The sequence below is a fragment of the Pseudochaenichthys georgianus genome, chromosome 9 (genome assembly GCF_902827115.2).
Source record: "Pseudochaenichthys georgianus chromosome 9, fPseGeo1.2, whole genome shotgun sequence".
Taxonomy (NCBI): Eukaryota; Metazoa; Chordata; class Actinopteri; order Perciformes; family Channichthyidae; genus Pseudochaenichthys; species Pseudochaenichthys georgianus.
Genome location: NC_047511.1, coordinates 28,527,787 through 28,549,976, shown reverse-complemented (window position 1 = coordinate 28,549,976; position 22,190 = coordinate 28,527,787). Strand labels below are relative to the sequence as shown.

Genomic DNA, 22,190 nt, shown 5'->3' with positions numbered 1-22,190 from the left:
GTGTGTGTGTGTGTGTGTGTGTGTGTGCGTGCGTGCGTGTGTGTGTGTGTGTGTGTGTGTGTGTGTGTGTGTGTGTGTGTGTGTTTGTGAGTCCCCTTGCATGGAGATGAGTGACAGGTACACAAGGGTACCGGAACTCTAAGTTCGTTACAGAAGGCCCTCAGCATTCCCTCTGGAATACAAGGAAATTATGAAACGGTCCTGAAGGAGGTGTGAGAGAGCAAAGCAAAGAAAATAAGAGAAAGAATACCAGCTGGTCCCTTCATCGAAAGCTCCTTCTCATGGCCACCTGTGGGCTGCTACTCATCACAAAACAGCTTGTATCAATTCAAAGACACTGGCCATCGGGCTGGATCGGTAGGCTGTGGCTGTGATTCTGATACCAATAATTAAAATCCGGCTTCTTCTGATCTGAATACATAATACAAACTACATCTGATTAGTCATAAAGATATAAAGCCATGCACACTATACTTTGGCAAAGTAGTGCACAGAAAATGGAGATTAAGCTATATCATGACTTTTCTTAAAACGTACTTGTCTATGCTATGGTAATAGGTTTATAGGATCCAGATTCCCTTCTGTTTCATTTAGGTATAATACTATTGAATTTCTAAATATTTACTCTATCAAGATTTATATATATATAAAATATAACATTACATGGGATGTGGTGGAGGTTTTTGGCTATAGTATGAACTCCTACTGAACACTATTACAATTTCATTCCAAATCAGTACATTGAGGCAAACATAACTGGCTTATAAAATGTATTTGTTTCAAATATCAGATGTTCAGTAAATCTGAAATGCATGTCAATATAATTGCAGAAGAGATGGAAAATGTCCTCCTACACCTCTTTTTAAACTATTCCTATGGACGACTAATGAAGCTACCGGACGCTTCGGAGTTCTCCGGCAGATCCTTTAAGCAGCAGCTCTTCTCCTCCGTCAGACAGATGTGTATGTCAAAAAGGAATGCTTTACTATAAGCAATGCAATTGAGTAATACAACACATACAGTACACTTGTTTGACAAATCTTACATTTTTAGTTTTAGTTTTAAATATTTAAACTTCATATTAAAATATAATCTTCAAAAAGAATACAAGATACAACAAAACATATTTATCAAAGTAGAAGGAAAGTGTCGCTAAGAAACATAGATTTGATATATTATTGTGTCAACAAAGCCAATGTGAAGGAGGTTTTAATAACCAGTGTTGTTTATGAATCTGTTTGTTTTTGCCCCTCTGGGTTTATTCTATGTGTTCTAGTATGGCACAATAATAACCAAAACTAGTATCATGAAGCTCTCCAATTTCCCCACACAAACACATTTAACATCTGCATCAACCGCAGTGACTGTAGCAATTACTGATATGAAATGAACTGTGAATGAACTTTTCCAATTAGTTCCATTAGTGGTTTTCTGGGTACTAATTATTTTGCCGTCTGAAAGCCTGTTCTTTTCCCCTTGTTAATATGCAAGAACGTGTACTACAACATATTCAAACAAGTTTATCCAAACCACAAATTATACATTTGACCCACAGCCTTCAACATGTGGTTTCGAATGACAACTGAAATGAAATGTCTCGCAAACAAAACAACAACACATTAACTAAGTGTAAACATAGTGGCCTGACCGACTGGCAGGTGATTGATAAAACTGCACTCTAATCAGACGTGAAAAAAGTGATATGCCTACTAAGCTTTATACTGCATAATGTAAATCTGGTTTATGCACTAAAAACAGCATACTTAGACTATGATGCACACCCATCCCAGAGTGATACATAGTGTTAAGTTACAATACACACACCATCAAAGTCCATTCAAACTTGGCAGCTATTTAATATTATATATTATATTCTAATCCCGTGATATCATCATATGACTAATTGTTCCATCATGGTGGTATGCAAAATTCACCTCTATGAACTGATAAACAATCGCAACACACATGCCAAGTCGATGGTTGGCCATGGCAAATGTGACAACGTAAGTTTAAGAATTCACACTGTGGATATAACAGAGCAACAGAAAACACACTGACACACTCACAAGTTTTGAAAATGGAGTATGATAGCTTGGTAGAAGACTCTGCATTTTTGCTAGATTCAGTCGTTCGGAAGAAACGGGGTACCACCCAGAAGTCTAGTCATGATGTCACCTTTTTTGTGTGAGCACATGTGTCTGGGAATTAAATTAAAAGCCAAACTGATACAAAACAAGGAAGACAGAACAACTATGAAATGCTTTAATGCTTTTTTTTTTACAGTAAATCTAAAAGACTTTCTCTTTTCTCACACATGTACAGAAATCAAACATGTCTATATTACACATGTATAAGATAAGCATCCTTAAACTGAAGTTTGTTTTAAAATTATGCTGCTAAATGACCCAAAAGTATTCTCTTTTATATATGGTTGCTCTTCACATGGTCAACACAACATGCAGGAACACATAATATACACTCTTTTTTTGCTGGCAGGCTAAGAAATTGCCCTCCTTGAAACAAACATCAACTGCAGAATTTCCTTAAATAAATACTCCAAGTGACAAATGTTAAATACAAAACAAAGAAAGACACTAAGTCTTACACAAATAGGGGTAGATGTACAGAATGAGGAGGAACATTTGTACGTCATCAGTTACACATTTTAATGCAAATGTATTCTCCGAAGCAAAGTTGACTGAAATCAAATGCTTATTCAAAGGTCAAATTTAAGTCTGGCATTTGTAAAAAAAATAGCTAAATGGGCAAACAGCAGGTTCCAAATATTCAGTGCACAAGTTCAACTTTGTTCAATTGGTATGCCCACAAATTGCTTGATTAAAGTGAATGCTCTGATTAAGATACTTGTTTTGCTAAGTTGTTTACAGGGTTCATAGCCCATCATGCCCAGAGACTCAGGTCAAGCTGTTTTGGTACTAAAGTTAATTTCAGGAATGATGTGAGGTATAATTTAAGCTGATAAGAGACAAGAAGATATATTTTGCAAGTTTATTTTGACTTAAAACATTAAGCTATCTATATAGCTTAATGAGAATGTGACATTCTCTGATCCCCCTTTTTAAAAAGGGGAACCACCACCCCGGTCTGCTACTCCTTCGGTACTGTTTCCGACTTCCACGCAACGTTGATGAGACGTGTCAACCATGACAGTCCCTCAACACCCAGAGCCTTCAGCATTTCCGGGCGGATCTCATCCACCCCCGGGGCTTTGCCACTGTGGAGTTGTTTGACGACCTCAGTGACCTCCCCCCGGGAGATTGGTGTTGATCCCCCGTCATACTCCAGCTCTGCCTCTAACATAGAGGGCGGAGTTGTCAGGTTCAGGAGTTCCTCAAAGTGTTCCTTCCAACGCCCTAACACTCCATCAGTTGAGGTCAACAACGTCCCATCCTTACTGTACACAGCTTGGATGGTTCCCTGCTTCCCCCTCCTGAGGTGTCGGACAGTTTTCCAGAACAACTTTGGTGCCGCCCGAAAGTCCTTCTCCATGTCTTCTCCGAACTTCTCCCACACCCGCTGCTTTGCCTCAGCCACGGATGAGGCTGCTGCCCTTCGGGCCTGTCGGTACCTTGCAACTGCCTCGGGAGTCCCCCGGGATAACAAATCCCTGAAGGCCTCCTTCTTCAGTCGGACGGCTTCCCTGACCACCGGTGTCCACCAGGAGGTTCGAGGGTTACCGCCCCTTGAGGCACCTAGGACCTTGAGACCACAGCTCCCCGCCGCGGCTTCGGCAATAGAGGCTTTGAACACCGACCACTCTGGTTCAATGTCCCCAACCTCCACAGGAATGCCCGAAAAGCTCCGCCGGAGGTGTGAGTTGAAGGCCTCCTGAACTCGGGCCTCCTCCAGACGTTCCCAGTTCACCCGAACTACACGTTTGGGCTTACCAGGTCTATCCAGAGGCTTCCTCCACCACTCGACCCAACTCACCACCAGATGGTGATCAGTTGACAACTCCGCCCCTCTCTTTACCCGAGTGTCCAAGACATACGGCCTCAGGTCCGATGATACGATAACGAAATCGATCATGGACCTTCTGCCTAGGGTGCTCTGGTACCACGTACACTTATGAGCATCCTTATGTTCGAACATGGTGTTTGTTATGGCCAATCCATGACTAGCACAGAAGTCCAGTAACAAACCACCACTCCGGTTCAGATCAGGGGGGCCGTTCCTCCCAATCACGCCCCTCCAAGTGTCTCCATCATTGCCCACATGTGCGTTGAAGTCTCCCAGCAAGATTAAAGAGTCCCCTTCAGGAGCCCCATACAGGACTCTTTCCAGGGTCTCCAAGAAGGCCGTATACTCTGAACTGCTGTTGGGTGCATAAGCACACACAACAGTCAGAGTTTTCCCCCCCATAACCCGCAGGCGTAGGGAGGCGACCCTCTCGTCCACTGGGGTAAACTCCAACAACGAAGCACCTAACCGGGGACTTGTGTGTGCCAATTACAGAGGCATCACACTACTCAGCCTCCCCGGGAAAGTTTACTCTAAGGTACTCGAAAGGAGGGTCAGGCCGATTGTCGAACCTCAGATTGAGGAGGAACAATGCGGATTCCGTCCTGGTCGTGGAATGACGGATCAGCTTTTTACTCTCGCAAGGATCCTGGAGGGGGCCTGGGAGTACGCTTATCCGGTCTACATGTGTTTTGTAGACTTGGAGAAGGCGTATGACCGAGTTCCCAGGGAGTTACTGTGGGAGGTGCTGCGGGAGTATGGGGTGAGGGGGTCTCTACTCAGGGCCATCCAATCTCTGTACTCCCAAAGCGAGAGCTGTGTCCGGGTCCTCTGCAGTAAGTCGGACCCATTTCCGGTGAGGGTTGGCCTCCGGCAGGGCTGCGCTTTGTCACCAATCCTGTTTGTATTATACATGGATCGGATTTCGAGGCGTAGTCATGGGGGAGGGGGTCTGCAGTTCGGTGGACTAAGGATTGCACCACTGCTTTTTGCAGATGATGTGGTTCTGATGGCTTTATCGGTCTGCGACCTTCAGCACTCACTGGATCGGTTCGCAACCGAGTGTGAAGCGGCTGGGATGAGGATCAGCACCTCCAAATCTGAGGCCATGGTTCTCAGCAGGAAACCGATGGACTGTCCACTCCAAGTAGGGAATGAGTCCTTACCCCAAGTGAAGGAGTTCAAGTATCTCGGGGTCTTGTTCTCGAGTGAGGGAACAATGGCGTATGAGATGGGCCGGAGAATCGGAGCAGCAGGAGCGGTACTGCAGTCGCTTTACCGCACCGTTGTGACGAAAAGGGAGCTGAGCCAGAAGGAAAAGCTCTCTGTCTACCGGGCCATTTTCGTTCCTACCCTCACCTATGGTCATGAAGGATGGGTCATGACCGAAAGAACGAGATCGCGGATACAAGCGGCCGAGATGGGTTTTCTCCGCAGGGTGGCTGGTGTCTCCCTTAGGGATAAGGTCAGAAGTGCGGTCATCAGGGAGGGACTTGGAGTTGAGCCGCTCCTCCTTCGCGTCGAAAGGAGCCAGTTGAGGTGGTTCGGGCACCTAGTTAGGATGCCACCTGGGCGCCTCCCTAGGGAGGTGTTCCAGGCACATCCAGCTGGGAAGAGACCAAGGGGTAGACCTAGGACCAGGTGGAGGGATTATATCTCTTTGCTGGCCTGGGAGCGCCTTGGGATCCCCCAGTCAGAGCTGGTTGATGTGGCCAGGGAAAAGAAAGTTTGGGGCTCTCTGCTGGAACTGCTACCCCCGCGACCCGACCACGGATAAGCGGGAGAAGATGGATGGATGGAGAATGTGACATTTCTGAATGAGAAATGTCAGACACTTTTTCGCTATCAATGTATATTCTGTTCACTCCTGAACTGTAGTGGCAAAATCAATTTAAACACTGACATTCATAACTTGTTTTCAAAAGGTATGCGTCTGAGGCTTGACATCATCGATTCTCAGAATATATTTTCTTGACAGACTTTTATATCATAAATCATTTTAACATCACGTGTTCCCCAGAGTTATTATATCCAACTACAGTACCACTTCAACAACTAGTAACGGCAAGCTTTTTGTGTCATTAAAACACTAGAACCGCCAGAGGTCGCTGTATACCTATATCCGCCAACGGGTAAAGTTTACCCGCTATTGATTTCCAAGGTACAATGTACCATACAGAACGGTGAGTTTTGATCGCACAGGGATGACATGTATACCAATATAATCTGTGGACTCTCAGCTTTTCATATTATGTGACCCGCTCTATCAAAATCAGTCGGAAGTCGCAACGGCTCATTTCAGAGTAAACGTGGATTTACGTAAACAACTATTTTTTTCAGGGTTCGGGTGTTTTGTTTGATTTTAAACAAACAAAGTCTTGGCTTTCAGAATATGAAACTTTTATTTCCAAAATCACACGATAAATACATTTTTGAAGCTTGTAAAGGGACGAAGACAGGCACCTCTCACTCGCAATCTGCTCTTCCAGCAGCGCCGCCCCTCCTCCCTCCGGCTGAAATTATGAACGTAAGAGTATAGTAATAATAGATGACACGGCAGGGTCCGTTACAGTTTGTTTTCATCTGATTTAAATTAAACAAAGTCTTGGCTTTCAGAATATTAAACTTGTTTCGGCAAATTCAGATGATAAATATAACTTTGAAGCTTCGGCATAATTACAAGCGGAGAACGGAGTAACTTGACAGCAGGCAGCAGCAGGCACAACAACAGCCGGTGTTTCTCGTGAGGGTTTTCTCTGGGAAACAAACACAATACACACAAACGCAAAAATACACAAACACACACACGTATACACACACACACACACACACACACACACACACACTCGCGAGCTTCCCCTCCAAATGAAAATATCTTCCCTCCGTAGTATTTTGATCATTTTGATCGCAAAATCAATAGCGCGAGGAGCGCTGCATTTCTATGAGGTAAATATTACCCGCTGGCGGAAATAGGTATAAATATCCATTTTTTTCGCGATTTTTTCAATCTGACTTCATATTGACCATTTTTAACAACACAGGGTGTTACATAACACACTTTCAGGAAAAGTCACGGACTGGGAGACGTTAATATTTTATTGAAAAAAAGTTACATACAATAAAAAAACAGCTGCGGGTAAAATGTACCCGTTGGCGGTTCTAGTGTTAAACTTAAACTTCTGCATCTTTGTAGCTCCCATCATCCTTTAGTTCTTCTGACAAAGCATGCAGTGGTAAAAAGCTAAATACATTAATAGGAAACACACACACACACACACACACACACACACACACACACACACACACACACACACACACACACACACACACACACACACACACACACACACACACACACACACACACACACACACACACACACACACACACCGTGACTTATACACAATATTGCTGTCATGCAGAACTAATAGCTACAATGATTGCTTTGGCTCAATGATAAATGAAAAAAAAAAATCTGTATTTGAGACGTCAGATGATGAGAACACATCAGTGTGTAGGTGAGTGCCTTGCTGCGTGACTGTGGGAGTAGAGAGAGTTTTTGTGTGTGCGTGTAGAGGGAGGGTTGATGGTGTTAACATTACAGCTGCCATGTGTTTATTTCCCAGAGTTCTGGTCTGTGGCGTCTCAGTCATCTCCACAGGCTTAAACAGTCACTTTCCATCCATTTACAGCTTGTGTGTGTGTGTGTGTGTGTGTGTGTGTGTGTGTGTGTGTGTGTGTGTGTGTGTGTGTGTGTGTGTGTGTGTGTGTGTGTGTGTGTGTGTGTGTGTGTGTGTGTGTGTGTGTGTGTGTGTGTGAGTGAGAGAGAGCCTGTGGAATGATATTAATGTGTTTCCTATTAATGTGTGCATAATGTGTGGTATGAGTGAAAACCAGTGTGTGAGTCCCTGCTTTGTTTGAGAGTGTGTTTGTGTAAGTGTGCATGTGTTTATAGTTGTATGCGTCCCACTGTCTCCTCCGTATGATTAGCTTCACATTAACTAAGTCACATATCACCCATCAGCGGGCTCCAGGCCTCCTCTGTACTATCTCACTGGACAAACATGCTGTCGTCTAGGCGCGTCACAAGCACACATACACACATATACTCACACACACATTCAACATTCACCTCCATCTGGAAAGCCATTAGGCACTTATCATAGCATATAATGATTGTCTGTATAGCGAAGCCATTTGGTTTGAAGTGGGCATCTCGACAGACACCCATTACCCTAAATTACAGTCTGTGAATGTATTTATTTTCGCTGCAATATTTATTAAAGTAGCAGTTTTGTTCGCTCTCTTTTTGTATTTCATTTTCCTATGATATTATTAACTAATACCTACAATTATAGGGCCTTTTCAACGTCATTATTTCAAGTGATTTATTTAAAGTCCTGGTAACAAACAAAAATAATGCATAGTTTCTCTCCCCGATCAACCTTCCACATCCAAAACAATGTTCCAGGTGTCTTGGTAATAAGGGGGGGGTGCAAGTGCATGGAAAACACTAAGCCCTGTAGTCCCAGTGCACTGTGACAGCCAGCTTTGCTCCGTCTCACCTGTTATTTGTCCATCACAGCACTGCATTGTACTGTTCTGTGCCCAGAGCACACGGCACACACAGTAGGTCACAACAACAAACACAACAATTTAAGTACTTAAGAAACAAAGTGCTACTACTGCTTCTTCTAAATGCCCTGGCAGACACTGTACAATAGCTATAAATGAGCACTATGACAAAGCTGCAAACTGAGGGTAATACTGCCTGAGCTAAAGATAGAGTGAGCAGTTAAAAAACTCTGTATTAATGAAAACAATAAAGAAAAAATGTATATGTTTTTTTGAATTTGTTTCTCTCTATGCTGACATATTTCTGTAGCTACAATGTTTATTTTTAAATGCTTGTTTTAAATGGTGTTACTTCCTCTTAATGATCATCACAAAAACAGACCAAAAAACGTTTTCATTGTATTCAAAAATCTCTCTTCCTCACCCACTATCTCTCCCTCTCTTACAAACAGACAAAGACATGTTAGTCCCCTGCTCCAGCTGTGTCTTAAGAAGTCAGGGCCAGACCGGTAATCTGACTGGTATAGAATTTACTGAATCTGTATCCATTACAGGATGTAAAACCCCTCAGTCCCAAACCCTCCTCACCTCCCTTACCTTCCACCTTTTAGAGGTAATTTCAAGATCACTTTTTTTCCTCTCAAACACACAACATAGGACCTTTTCAAATATCACATAACAGGGACTTATATTTATGTCATGCTTTGTCTCTGAGCCCTTATATCCTTAACTCCTGCCCCACATTAGCCTTATGGGTCTCGCCTTGTTAAGCCTCCCCTACTCAGGGACCCCCGGTTTGTGGCCCCAGCTGTGTTGAAGAATATTGTACTTTTAGAATCCACGTCCAGTCGATATGTAGGATCTATAGTTTGATAGATATTACGAAGATGATTTGAGGTATGCGGCAGCCTCCATGTAAAGTTACGGGTTGAAAACAGTATTTCCGGTCTCGACGTTTTCATAATAAAACCAATGATCAAATGATTTAACAGTGATATCTGCAGTACTCATCAACTAAAAAACATCAGTTTATCCTTGTTAATTATACGACATTTATTGGTTTAAATTGTGTACAATGCTTTTGTGTTTTTCCCATAGGTTTTTCTCTTTCGATTCTGAGAGACACCTTTCTTTTTTCATCAATTTTTTTAGCCGCAATGCATGTCGGGATATGGTGTTTATGCGATGTGAAATCGGAAAAACATAAAAAAATTAATTAATAATACTTTATTCCGAGTGTTCTTGCTTTTCTCTTTGGAAGTCATCACATAACGGCATTGTAATACACGGTTCGGCTGCATTAAATATTACATATCTGCCGTAGATATTTATTTAGAGCCCTGATCAGAAGATCTTTTGACAAACTGTAAGAAATGCCGCCAAAACTGAGTATGTGACATGGATCATAAATATATTAGCAATTAAACAACATCTTCCATTTATTTTCACACAATACGTCTCCTTGCAGTATCAACACTAATTCGGCTGACTTTTATATTTGATCCAATTCGTAGATAGGCTATATTTACACCATAACGGTGCACAGCTGATAGAAAGGGACTTTTTTGTAGTTTTTAAAGATATTATTTACTACCTTTCCAACTCCTCATGCAGTTGACTGTTACAGGTCTATAGGTTCATGGTACAATGCATAAGCTTCAAATCGAGAGACTGAAACTGAGTATTTTCCTTTACCGTTCTGTTTTAATTTCACAATAAAGTTAAGTCATATTATGTTTGATATTATTATGTTTTATTAACTCCACCACTGTTTTTTTAACCCGCACCGCCTAGTGGTTAAAGCACGTTATTGAATTTTGTTGTTGAATACGTTTTATTTGATGAAAACATTTAAATATTAAGAGTAGCCTACATACAAAATTGGGGGAAAATAGAAGGCATGATAGAAATATAGAATATAAAATATCAAGAAGATACTGTAGTGATCTCTACAATAAAACAGTTTAGTGCAGGACATTGAAAGATATTAACAGGAGGATGTGCAAAACAGACAAACTAATAAGGCTTTATTTAAACATTAAAGAATACTTTAAGTTAAGGTCTTCTTTTGAGTAAGAAAAAACGTTGGGGTTATCCACAGAGAAATATGAAGTCTGACAAAGTACTTAACGTCCAATATATTGCATAGTTTATTTTGGCACTTGCCGGCGCCGGGGGCTGGACCCGTCCAATTCCAGTTTTGGAAAGTCTGCCGTGGTTCCATTCCATTTCATAGAGCTGTGACGCTCAGCGTAACCTTGTCGCACTGCCACTCCAACATCCAATCACAGGGCTTGATGACTAATCACGGGGTTTGTAAAGCGAGGCGGATTATCCAGTTTTATTATGAAAACTTCGAGACCGTAAAAACTGTTTTCACCCACGCTAACTTTACATGGAAGTTGCATACACGTTATCCTGGTGAGACCTCAAATCATCTTCGTAATATCTATCAATGTGTAGATCCTACACATCGACTGGACGTGGATTCTAAGAAAACAATATACACTTCTCGCCAGAAATCGAATCAAAAAGCATTTTAATGGCCAAACTATTCCACAATTTAGGATTTTCCAGAGGGTTATTTGTGAATAAACGTCCCTCCGGAGCGTTTGCAATGAACGGGCCGGGAGCATGTTGTTTCTTAAGTATGTTGTGTAAGAAACAACATACACTTTAAAACGTGTCTCTGGGTCGTAATAAGGGCATGAACAATCGGCCTATATGGTCGTTTTTTGTAGGAGGACAGGCTGCAAGGAAGATGAAAAAAGGATAAATCTAAGTTGGAGGTTTACCTCAGGACACCAATAAATAGTTTTTAACAAACAGTCAGCAACGCCTTACAGCTGTGTTTCAGTTTCAGAGCCAGCATATATGTAGTTCTGATAAGGTATCTGTTTCTAGCAAGGGAACTCAACACATCCTGCCAGGAAGCTTTAAGGCTGAGGAGCAGAGCGCTCCACCATCAGTTTGATACATTGACTCAGCTTTCACGCCTTCTGCTTCTCTTTCCTCAAAACTGCATTTCCTGCTAGAAATGTCTGAGTCAGTGTTCCTCAAGTATTAAAGTTTTGTCAATATCTTCTTGAGAGCTAAGAACCCCCTCTATAAACTAAACTGAGTGCTTTTTAAGATGATGAGAAGCATCCATTTCACTGTGGGCGAAGGTCAGTGCTAATCAGGCATGCAAATCAGAAACAACATCATCTTTATCAAGCAGGTGTTAAGTGACAGAGAGGGAGAACAGATGAGGCACACAGATGTTTCCAAATATTTTTTTGCAAACTTAAAACATTGTTTTACACAAAAACTAAATCTGAAAATCTGAAAATTCTGAAATTCTGCGGAGAGTAACAGAGTCTCATTAGCGAACAGTGACAAAAGCAAAGCAACTGGCAAAGCTTTGACTGTGAAAACTGATACAGCGGTGCTTATTTCCACCAAGGACAATGAAATGTAAGATATCACGCTCACTCCTCACTTCCCAGAACTCACATTGAAGATTGCAGCCTGGCATAGGTGGAAGGTCACAGAGACTGTATGTGTGTGTGAGTGTGCGTAAGTGTGCACATTCCCAATGCTCTCATTTCTCCTTGAAAATAATGAACACATTGTACTTTATTTGATTGAGACAACGTCATGGATATGCTGCAAGGCAAACTGTGACCTTGATGTAGACACAACACCATAGTTGTCTACTGCCTGTCTAAAGACCTGTAATGACTCCAGTTCACCTGTGGCTATAGGACCAGGAAACATTAGCTGACCAAGTCTAGACTCCCATTCACCCTACCAACCATCCATGTGCAGTTTAGGCTGGGAGAGTGGAAATAAACAGTGGGAACACAGCCAGGGAGAGGCAGAGAAAGTAAGGATCAGATAATCCTGATAAATAAAATCCTCTCTGTCCACCTGCTCCATCTTATATTTTCATACAGTTTTCAAAACAAACATTTGCCCTTTAAGGCACAGTTATATTGGTTGCCAGGACAATCAATCATCTGCTGTCAACCAATGAAGGAGCATATGGCTGGTCCAATCAATCAACCTTGTGTCAATCAATGAATAAAGGCTGTTGCTAACCCCGACCTCAGGGCAAAATGCTATTTCTATAAAGTTTAAACTATTTAAAAACTGCTAAAGTAAACCTGTTTTAACTGTTAGGAGCATCTAGAGAGTGATACAAAAATGAAATACCTAAGCTGATCACTTCTTTCAAAATCTGGATTTTTTTTTTCCCGCTGAGACCAAGCTTGGTGCTCATCCACAATGACAATGATGCACTATCATCTGGACATTTTTAAGACTCTATTATCTAGCGAAATGCAACACATGACAATATTATTTTTAAGTATGAATTAACAGAGATGGTAATGTGAAAATATAGGGTTAAGAATGAATAAACATGTGCTCAGATAAACACATTTGTGTTTTTGATTTAAGTCAGATCTTTTGAATAATAGGAGCGCTACATTTATTTTACTAGTCTACAATGGCCAATTAATGTTAAACTGTTATTTATATCAACTACAACATTACATATCCCAACTCCTCACACTAAAACTGCACTTATGGAGATGTATTATATGTCCCATATGCAGCACTTGCAGCACTTGCAGCAATACAATTTGTGAAAGATAGAAAGTGGGGGGAAACAAATGTGCATTTTCTAATAAAATATGAAGTCACTATTCATTTATATTTAAAGTTTCAATAGAAAAGGCTTTTTAGCAGTTTAACACAAACAAGAACAAAACTTGGTACAGCTCCAACTTTTTGTCAGATTTCACATATGTCTTCTTCTTGGGCAGCTGTGGCTGCAGCTTCTTGCACAGAGCAGCCAGTATGACCATGACTCTCAAACACTCTGGCAATTTTTACATTTGTGTTCCTGTGTACTCATGTGTGCAGTGCAAATGCTTTAATGTCCATGGTATTCAAAATGTAATTCCTTTAAAGGCTCGGTTAAAAAGGTTAACACAGTAAATGCAAGCAAAGGGAGTAAATGAGAACTGGTAACACAGCATGGACTCCATAGGAAAGCCGACTAAGACTGTGACAATGACAGGAAAGATGGACGAGAAAGAGGGGGTGACGTCCAGCCAGAGGTCGCAGCATGACCTCAGCACATAGCAAACTTAGTATGAGGTATGAGACTCTGCTGGCTTAACTTCAGGGCTCCAGCTGAAACAATCTCCGATGACTTTAAATAGACCAACAATAAAGACAGTAACAAAAAATAGGCACGGATGCTATCACTCTTCAGAAATAAGAGTCCAAACCTGAACATAACAGGACACACTAATGTTTCAATTCCTCCAATGATTTTTATCAATCAGGATCATCTATAGAGCCTCTGTGCCATAGTTAAACCAATGCTGGAAATACAACAGAGGTGCAGTGTCAAACCTTAATGACACACATCACGGCACTAAACATAACAGACTATTAAATCTGACACTCTCTCTCTCCAACACCTCGCCAATCACACTCCAGATACCAAACATGGTCACAGACAAGCGGCTGATGCGACTGACGGAAACAATGTCGCTCCATGACAATATATTTCTCTATCTGTTTGAAGGATAAAGCAAATACACAGAAAGATATGAAACCTATTGTCCCAGCAATATATAAAACTTGTAAACGTTTGAAATTCAAAGTGATAAGAAAATCAATAATCAATTGTCACAGTCCAACTTACAATTTAACTCAATGTAGTTTTCTATGGCCAGTAGAAAAACCTCTTGACTAACCATATCAATATGATATCAAATTCATGAGTGTCTGCTTACGACATAATAGTGTTTTGGAAAATGCTTTAGTCTCAAATTCGCAAAGATTGTATATCAGCTGTGCCTTTTTTGAGCTGATAAAATCCTGATGGAGACATGTTACACTTTAACAAAACATTTCCTTGATGCAAAACAACCTGTCTTATGATCAGGATCATGGCTACACCAGTTGCTACATTTTGGAGCTGATTCCTTAAACTGACACTTTAAGACACTGCAGAGCAAAGTTTTAAATGGAAACTTGTTAAAGTACCATACATGTTTCCACAAAATACGATTCTACATGTGAAAAAAAACAACCATACTGTGTTCAGGAAGAACTGACTAAATAAGAAAGTTTAGGTGAAAAAGGAAATCTCACACATTTTTGAGGAGTTGCATCAGAGCAACTTCAGAGCAAAGCTAAGTAAAAACAGCCACTATGTTGAGGAGTACAGAGAGGCTTTGCAGTTACTCACCCTGTGCTTGTGCGTGAAGAGAGAACAGTCCAAGCAACAGCAGAGGACTCCGGCTCCAGAGACAGAGAGAGAGACAGCGCTTCAGTCTTTCTCCCTGCACTGGCATGGTAGAGTCTGCCACTGCGCTCCTCTCTTCTCCTCTATTCAATACAGTCCACACGGCAGGGTCCGCAGCTCACACACTGCCTCTCCCTCGGAGTGTGTAGTGCCAGGGAGAGAGAGAGAGAGGTGGAGTATTGGGCGATTAAGCTCCTGTGTGTGTGTGTGTGTGTGTGTGTGTGTGTGTGTGTGTGTGTGTGTGTGTGTGTGTGTGTGTGTGTGTCCACCGCAACGTGAGAAAGTCCACACCACAAAACACACCAGCGGCGGCGGTAGCAGTTGCAGTTGATTGACTCCAACCCGTTCTGACAGAAGCAGCCCAGCTGAGAGAGAGAGAGAGAGAGAGAGAGAGAGAGAGAGAGAGAGAGAGAGAGAGAGAGAGAGACAAAAGGGGGGAGTTTACTTCACTTGCCTATAGGGGCGGCTGACCCACTCACACACACGCACACACACAGCGAGGGAGGATATGGGTGGAAAGAAAACGGGGGCAGGGAGCAGACAGGAACAAGATGGGGTTTAGTAGAAAGAAAAGGAGGAGGGTGAGGAGGATATTGAAAACAAGCAGCAGGATTTGGGGGATTCAGTGCCTTTAACAGCTTACAGAGAACTGTTTCCACTTTTTATTTCTGCATGAATTCTTTAAACAAGGGGGGAAAAAAAGACAGAGGAAAAACATAACACAGTAAGAAATCTAAGATTTCTTCACATAGTGACAGTGAGTCCATGTGTTACCTAACCGTAGATATTCGATCATAATATGTTCAGCGTATGATTAGAAAAGTGGCTTCCAGTGTGAACTCTGTGAAAGTCTGTTCATATCATCAGCAGCAGCCCAAGTGTCAAATTAATTATGAGCAAGGGGCCTACCTAAGGTGTGGTAAAACAGAGTATATTTCAAAAGTGAACGCTAAATTAATAGTGTTCTTAGTATGTCTGTATGTCGTAGTCTGGGAGCAGACCCCAGCAAGCCTATACAAACGTTTTTTTGTGTCAAAATGAGCCAAAGGTCTGTACAAAGTAACACATTAAAAACATTTTTCTTGAATATCCTTGCCTAAGATTTTTTTTAGGACATGAGATAATGGTGTTTTGACAAATTAAAAACATACATTTGATATAAAGACATTTGGATTCAGGGGAAATGTCAGACTACACGTCTCTCCACGTGGTGTGCTGTTAAGACATTAGGTAGCTGAAAGAGACACTTTAAAGGAGCTGTTAGAGATTACATCACCTTTGCCTGGAGCTATCATACTAATAAATAAACGGGTTTAGACACTCTAATGTACCATTTCCTTTTCAGAGCTATCCTCTTGCCTGTAAGGCATTTACTGGAGACAAAACTGTGATGGGATCCTTTTTAGCAGAACGCATTACAGACCAGAAACAGCACTAAATAATCAGCTATGTTTTTCCACCAACACAACATGCTGATTTGTACTTTTCAAGGTTAAATGGACAGGGCAGAACAGTTTTTGTTTTCATGTTAATATCTGTTGTTTGTAGCCACCCTTGTTCTTTGCTCTTCTTTTCTTTCTCACACTCATTCATTTTGTTCATTAGTGGCAAACAATGGCGGCCTCGCTACCTCGCTCCTCGATGAGAGGAAAAATCACTTCATAAATAAACAGTCCTGCCCTATTCATCGTCTGTCTCCCCTCCTCTCTGAAGCCCCTTTCCCACACCGACCTTAACACTAACTTACATTCCTGTCACTTCTGTGTCATGTGGAAAATATATCCACATTCCATTTTCAAAGCAAAATATAAATGATGTAAATGTTTCAGTTACTAAGCAAGTTATAGACAGAGCACATAGGAAGATTAAGAATAAAGTATGTATGTTGTACCAATTTGATGTCTTGATCTGAATTAAAAAAGAATAGATACATGTTAAGCAATGTCTTTCAGCCAATTAAGTAATCATTGACTGTCCTGCTACCTGTAGTGACAAGAAAAACCTTATTTTACACATAATGTTGTCAATAATCCTATGTAACAATAGACTTGACTGGACAATTATTTCTTAGGCAGACCTTATATACTGTAACTCCCTCTGAATTATGGTAAAGTTAATGAAGACAAAAATCAAACAGCTTTTCATGCTGCATATGTTAACTTTGTTTTGCAACTAACAAACTTGCTGCCCTCCCCCTCCACCTTTCTCTTTCCCACTCCCCTCCTCCAGTGAAACAGAATGTCATTTCAAGCATTTCTAACCACGGGAAGCCATTCAAAGACTGTGACAGCATTTGCCCCCAATCCCTGCTGTGAAGCAGTGTGTGTGTGTGTGTGTGTGTGTGTGTGTGTGTGTGTGTGTGTGTGTGTGTGTGTGTGTGTGTGTGTGTGTGTGTGTGTGTGTGTGTGTGTGTGTGTGTGTGTGTGTGTGTGTGTGTGTGAGTGAGTAATGAATGTCTGTAGTGATTTGGTAGAGGATATCATATGCACATTGAGGAATGACCCCTTTAGAAACAGTTACTTTAAGATTGCCGGCTGGAGCCAAACACACACACACACACACACACACACACACACACACACACACACACACACACACACACACACACACACACACACACACACACACACACACACACACACACACACACACACACACAGTATTCTTCCATAGTGTCACCCTCATGCTGGGCCTATGATGAATGGCTAGGACTGTCACAAGTGAAGGATGAGCAGTAAAACTGAAAGAGAAAGAAAACCAGAGAAATGCTGCTGAAAGGAAAAACAAAAGGAAAGATCAGGGAAGGATGATGGTTGTCTGAGGAGGTTTGAAAGAAAGATGTCTGATGGGCTGAGAATGTACCTTGAGGATGGTGACCTTTGGACCGAAGAGGGAAAAGGACCAGGAGGGAAAAGGTGTATGGGAAGAAAAGCCCAGTGATAGACAGAAGGGATCAAAGTGAGGTAAAAGGAGGCCTGAAGCATAACAATGCAACATATTTTTAGTTTAGGTCCAAAATAATGTTGTTAATTCATTGGAATCTAAAGCAGCTGTGTTTCTTCTGTTTTTCATATGCTCAAGGTATTCAAGTTTCCCTTGATTTAGATGATGTGTGTCTGAAATGCTGGGGGTCAATATAATCTCTTGTTAGCATTCACTCACACATCATTTTTGACAGCCATGTCATAACACAACAACTTTACATGTCAGCAGCTTTCAGTGTCAACACTTAAACGAAAGTCTTCAGGATGCAGAATGTTGCTGTGGTTGTACAAATGAAAAACACATTATGTTGGTGAGTGGTGTTTACATTCTGAGAGGGTTTTGCATTTTTGTTCAAAATAATCAAAGTAAATCAAGGTAAGACTCCACCACTGCTAGGTCTAGAGAGTACAGACATTTAATTTTCCAAATGGCTGATTCTCCTCTCATTTTCACTGGTATCTACTGCAGAGCTGCAGTTCCCAGACAACAACATGTTACAACATCAGATCCTTGTATATCTTTAGATTTAAAATAGTCCAGAACGGACAGTTGTTCCTTTACTGATGCAGAAAACGTTCTGAATCCCAAGTAAAATAAACCTAATGGATTACCTGAAAATATATTGCCATTTAACAAAAGAGGCCAGTTTTCTAAGTCAAAGGGCAATTCCACAGATTTTACACATCGGAGTACTGCTGTAAATGTTAAAAAGTGATCCTAAACATTTGTGACTCCAGATGAAGCAGCTTGAGTAATGACACATTTACATATCTTCAAGCACCGGTTGGAGCAGAAGACATCAATTTGAAAAAAAAAAACCTATCTTGGTGTGCGGAGTTAGAAAAAAGCGAATTTCCAAGATCTTGGTGGCTGAGTTTAGCAGCTGTTAATAAAATGCTCTTACTAGCATAGCACATCCAAATATAGGACCAAACTGTGGTTAAGTGTTTTAATTGCAGCGTGGGTAAAGTTGGCACCATGTTTTCACAAGGTAAAGAAATGTCTGGAAAATAGAGAGGCGAAGACCCTCCCTTTCCGGGGGAGCTCCATGGAACCTTATTTCGGAAAAAGTGTCACAATCTGTCTTTATGGTGTTTTGTCTTGTCTAGATCTGTTTTTGGTTTTCTGTCTGCGTTTTGTCTTGTTTAAATCTGTCTGTGGTTCCCTGTCGTTAGTTTTCCTGGTGTGTCTTATTACCCGATTGTGTTCACCTGGTGTCCCTGTGTTTTCTCCTCCCTCCTCACCTGTGTCTTGTTTGTATGATTAGTCTTGTGTGTATTTAAGTTCTGGTTTTTCTGTCTGTCTTTGTCGGTTCGTCTTGTGTCATGACTAGTTCGTCGGTGAGTGTTCTGTTCTGTCTTTGTTAGTATAGCCTAGCCTTGAAATAAAGGAATTTTCACGTTAATCTGCATTTGGGTCCTACCTGCTTCACACACCGTAACAAAAAGTATGTATTGAAGTCAATGGAGAGAGAAAGATTATCTTTCGATCCCGTTTTATTTTGCAAGTCAAAAAAAAAAACTGAAGTAACACATTTCTTGTGTGAAACCGCTCAATGAACTGTGGTGTCTCGTCAATTGTGTTAGTGGTGTTTATTTTATGTCTGTCATTTCATGTTTAGTCGGGTATGTAATTCCAAGTCTAATCAGGTTTCTATGTAGAGTCAGGTTTTCTTGTTACTTCACGTCTTGTCGGTCTATTTTATGTATGTCATCTCTAGTCAAGTCTCCAGGTTTCATTTCATGTCTCGTTTTCCCATTTCCTGTTTTATTTTGTACTTACCTCTTGTCTTTCTCTTCAGGTCCTGTTACTTCCTCACTTTGGGTGTTTTTCCGCCATCGTCAATGTCTGCCCCGCCCCTGATTGTTTCCACCTGTTCCCAATTCCCTCATGTTTAAATAGTCCTTGTCTCCCTTTGTCTTGCGCCAGTTCGTCTTGTTTCAGTGTGCTTCTATGTCCAGAGACGAGAGTTTTGTTTGAAATCAAGAAGTTTTGTTTTGTCCTCGCAAGAGTGATTTTTTTTTTTGTTATAACTTTGTTTTATTGTTCTCATTAAAATATGAGTCGTCCCATTTGAGTCCAGTATTGTTGTACCCCGTTCTAACATGAACTACGTCTCGCACCACACACCAAGACGGCCGTCACGTTAGCACATTTCACTTCTTTCTTTCAGAATGAGGAGAAAAGTATTTAAAGAGGTGACAATCAATACAAGTCTGGGCATGTTGAGAGCTGTACATACACAAAAGGGGAGGCTTACCTCATTCACACCAACGCAACTCTGGTTCAAGCTCCGTGCTAGAGCTTTTCAGGTTCAGAACCGGTTCTTCGGTTTAGCTCCGGCTCTTTTCACACCGCCCAGAGTCCGACTGGTGCTGCGTCATTGCGTCATGACGTAACCGTTTGCGTGCCTGCTTCATAAAGCCAAACCGCGCGGAAACCCCTCACAGCTGACACCGACAACAACAATGGCCGATTGTGCTCCAGCTTCCTCTGTACCTCTTCGGAAGACCATATTCCCAGTAGGTAGCTGGTCTCTTCAGTGGACAACTGCTGCTTGTTAAGTTTCTCCATCGTTGTGTACAAACTGGATAAAACGCGGGCTTTTTGTTGTTGTTCAGGAGTTGAAGGAGTACCCATACAAAATACACTTTCGGTTCTGCTTAACGGTTCCTAAACGCGGTAGACCCTGTATTCCACCAGGTCCGTCTGCGCCGTGGTGACCCGGCGGAATACAGCCAGGGTAACCCCTAGTTTCCACCGGGTCCGTCTGCGGAGCGTTACGGCTGCGCCGCGGTTTTGGTCCGGCCTCCTCCGGCGTCATACCCTACCGGGCGCATTTCACGAGCGTTTCAGAAGCATTATGGAAGCGGAGCGTCGTGTCTGCCGGCTCGCAGTTCTTGTTGATTTGGGCATATTTCCTGGACATTTGTACTTCTACAAGAAAGTAAGTAGTCTACGTAGTTAAATGGTTTATTTTTGTGTCTGTTTAAATGGTGTTTATTGTTATTTCCTATTTTGTTGTGTTGTAGACTGCAGACATAATTAATAATAATTGTAAGTCCAGTTACAAACAACATGAATCAAAAATGGGTTGCTGTATTTTAGTGGTAAAAAAAAAAAGCATTCATCATAATTATTCTATATAATTTACACAGTGCCTGTAAACCGAAGGAGAACGCTGGCCTTTATTCTCCTACTGGAAAGACTACAGAGGAGGGATGGGGGGAGGAGAAGGAACCGGTTTTGGGGGGTGGGCCGGATGCTGTCACCGTTCCGACATTACCTTACGGCTGCGTGGTGTCGAAAAATAGACTTCAATCCTATTTCGAGCGGAGCCCAGCGGCGAGACGCTTCTGGGACGCTTCTGAGTCGTAACGCGGTGCGTCTGGTGGAATAGCACCCATTGACTAGAGTGGCCACGATCCTTGCGGACGCCGCGGCATAGCCGCAACGCGCCCGTAACGCGCCGCAGACGGACCCAGTGGAAACTAGGGGTAAGGGAGGACTGGCCATCTGTGTGTTCTGGAGAATCACAGAACGGCCGGTCGTCAGCGGGCCGTTGACGGCCGGCACCGCCCTTCATTTTTTTAAATGGCATCATGTAAGTTGCGGCGACAGAGGTCCACAGTTTCTCCGCAACGAGGCTCCCCCCGCCCTCCCGTAGACAGTTCACGAGCTCAGTCACTAACACCAAAGATGGATCGCGGTAAACGCTCTAAAGTGATGCTCCACTACACTAAAAAATAAAAAGACAAGGCACAGTGTAATGCCTGTTAATAGCTTGCCACAGGCATAGCTCAGTTAAAATAAAGCACAGCTATTGTGCAATACACAATTCAAACGGGATCGAAAGATAATCTTTCTCTCTCCATTGACTTCAATCAATAATTTTTCCAAAATAAGGTCCCATGGACCGGAAGTAGATAGGCGTATTGCATGTATATTTTTTATTTGTATATTTTTTATTTGCGGCGAGACGCTTCTGGGACGCTTCTGAGTCGTAACGCGGTGCGTCTGGTGGAATAGCACCCATTGACTAGAGTGGCCACGATCCTTGCGGACGCCGCGGCATAGCCGCAACGCGCCCGTAACGCGCCGCAGACGGACCCAGTGGAAACTAGGGGTAAGGGAGGACTGGCCATCTGTGTGTTCTGGAGAATCACAGAACGGCCGGTCGTCAGCGGGCCGTTGACGGCCGGCACCGCCCTTCATTTTTTTAAATGGCATCATGTAAGTTGCGGCGACAGAGGTCCACAGTTTCTCCGCAACGAGGCTCCCCCCGCCCTCCCGTAGACAGTTCACGAGCTCAGTCACTAACACCAAAGATGGATCGCGG

The 22,190-nt window shown here is 42.2% G+C and overlaps 1 protein-coding gene across 1 annotated transcript in view; it reads right to left on the bottom strand.

The window, feature by feature from the left end:
• The window catches only part of LOC117452519 (bone morphogenetic protein receptor type-1B-like), a 76,150-nt gene that overhangs the window by 17,018 nt on the left and 36,942 nt on the right, over positions 1-22,190 (bottom strand). Inside the window, exon 3 of the mRNA XM_034091207.2 lies at positions 14,810-15,231. Within this exon, the coding sequence (XP_033947098.1) occupies positions 14,810-14,915 (106 nt within the window). The 5' untranslated portion in view covers positions 14,916-15,231. The remainder of the gene's footprint in view (positions 1-14,809; positions 15,232-22,190) is intronic.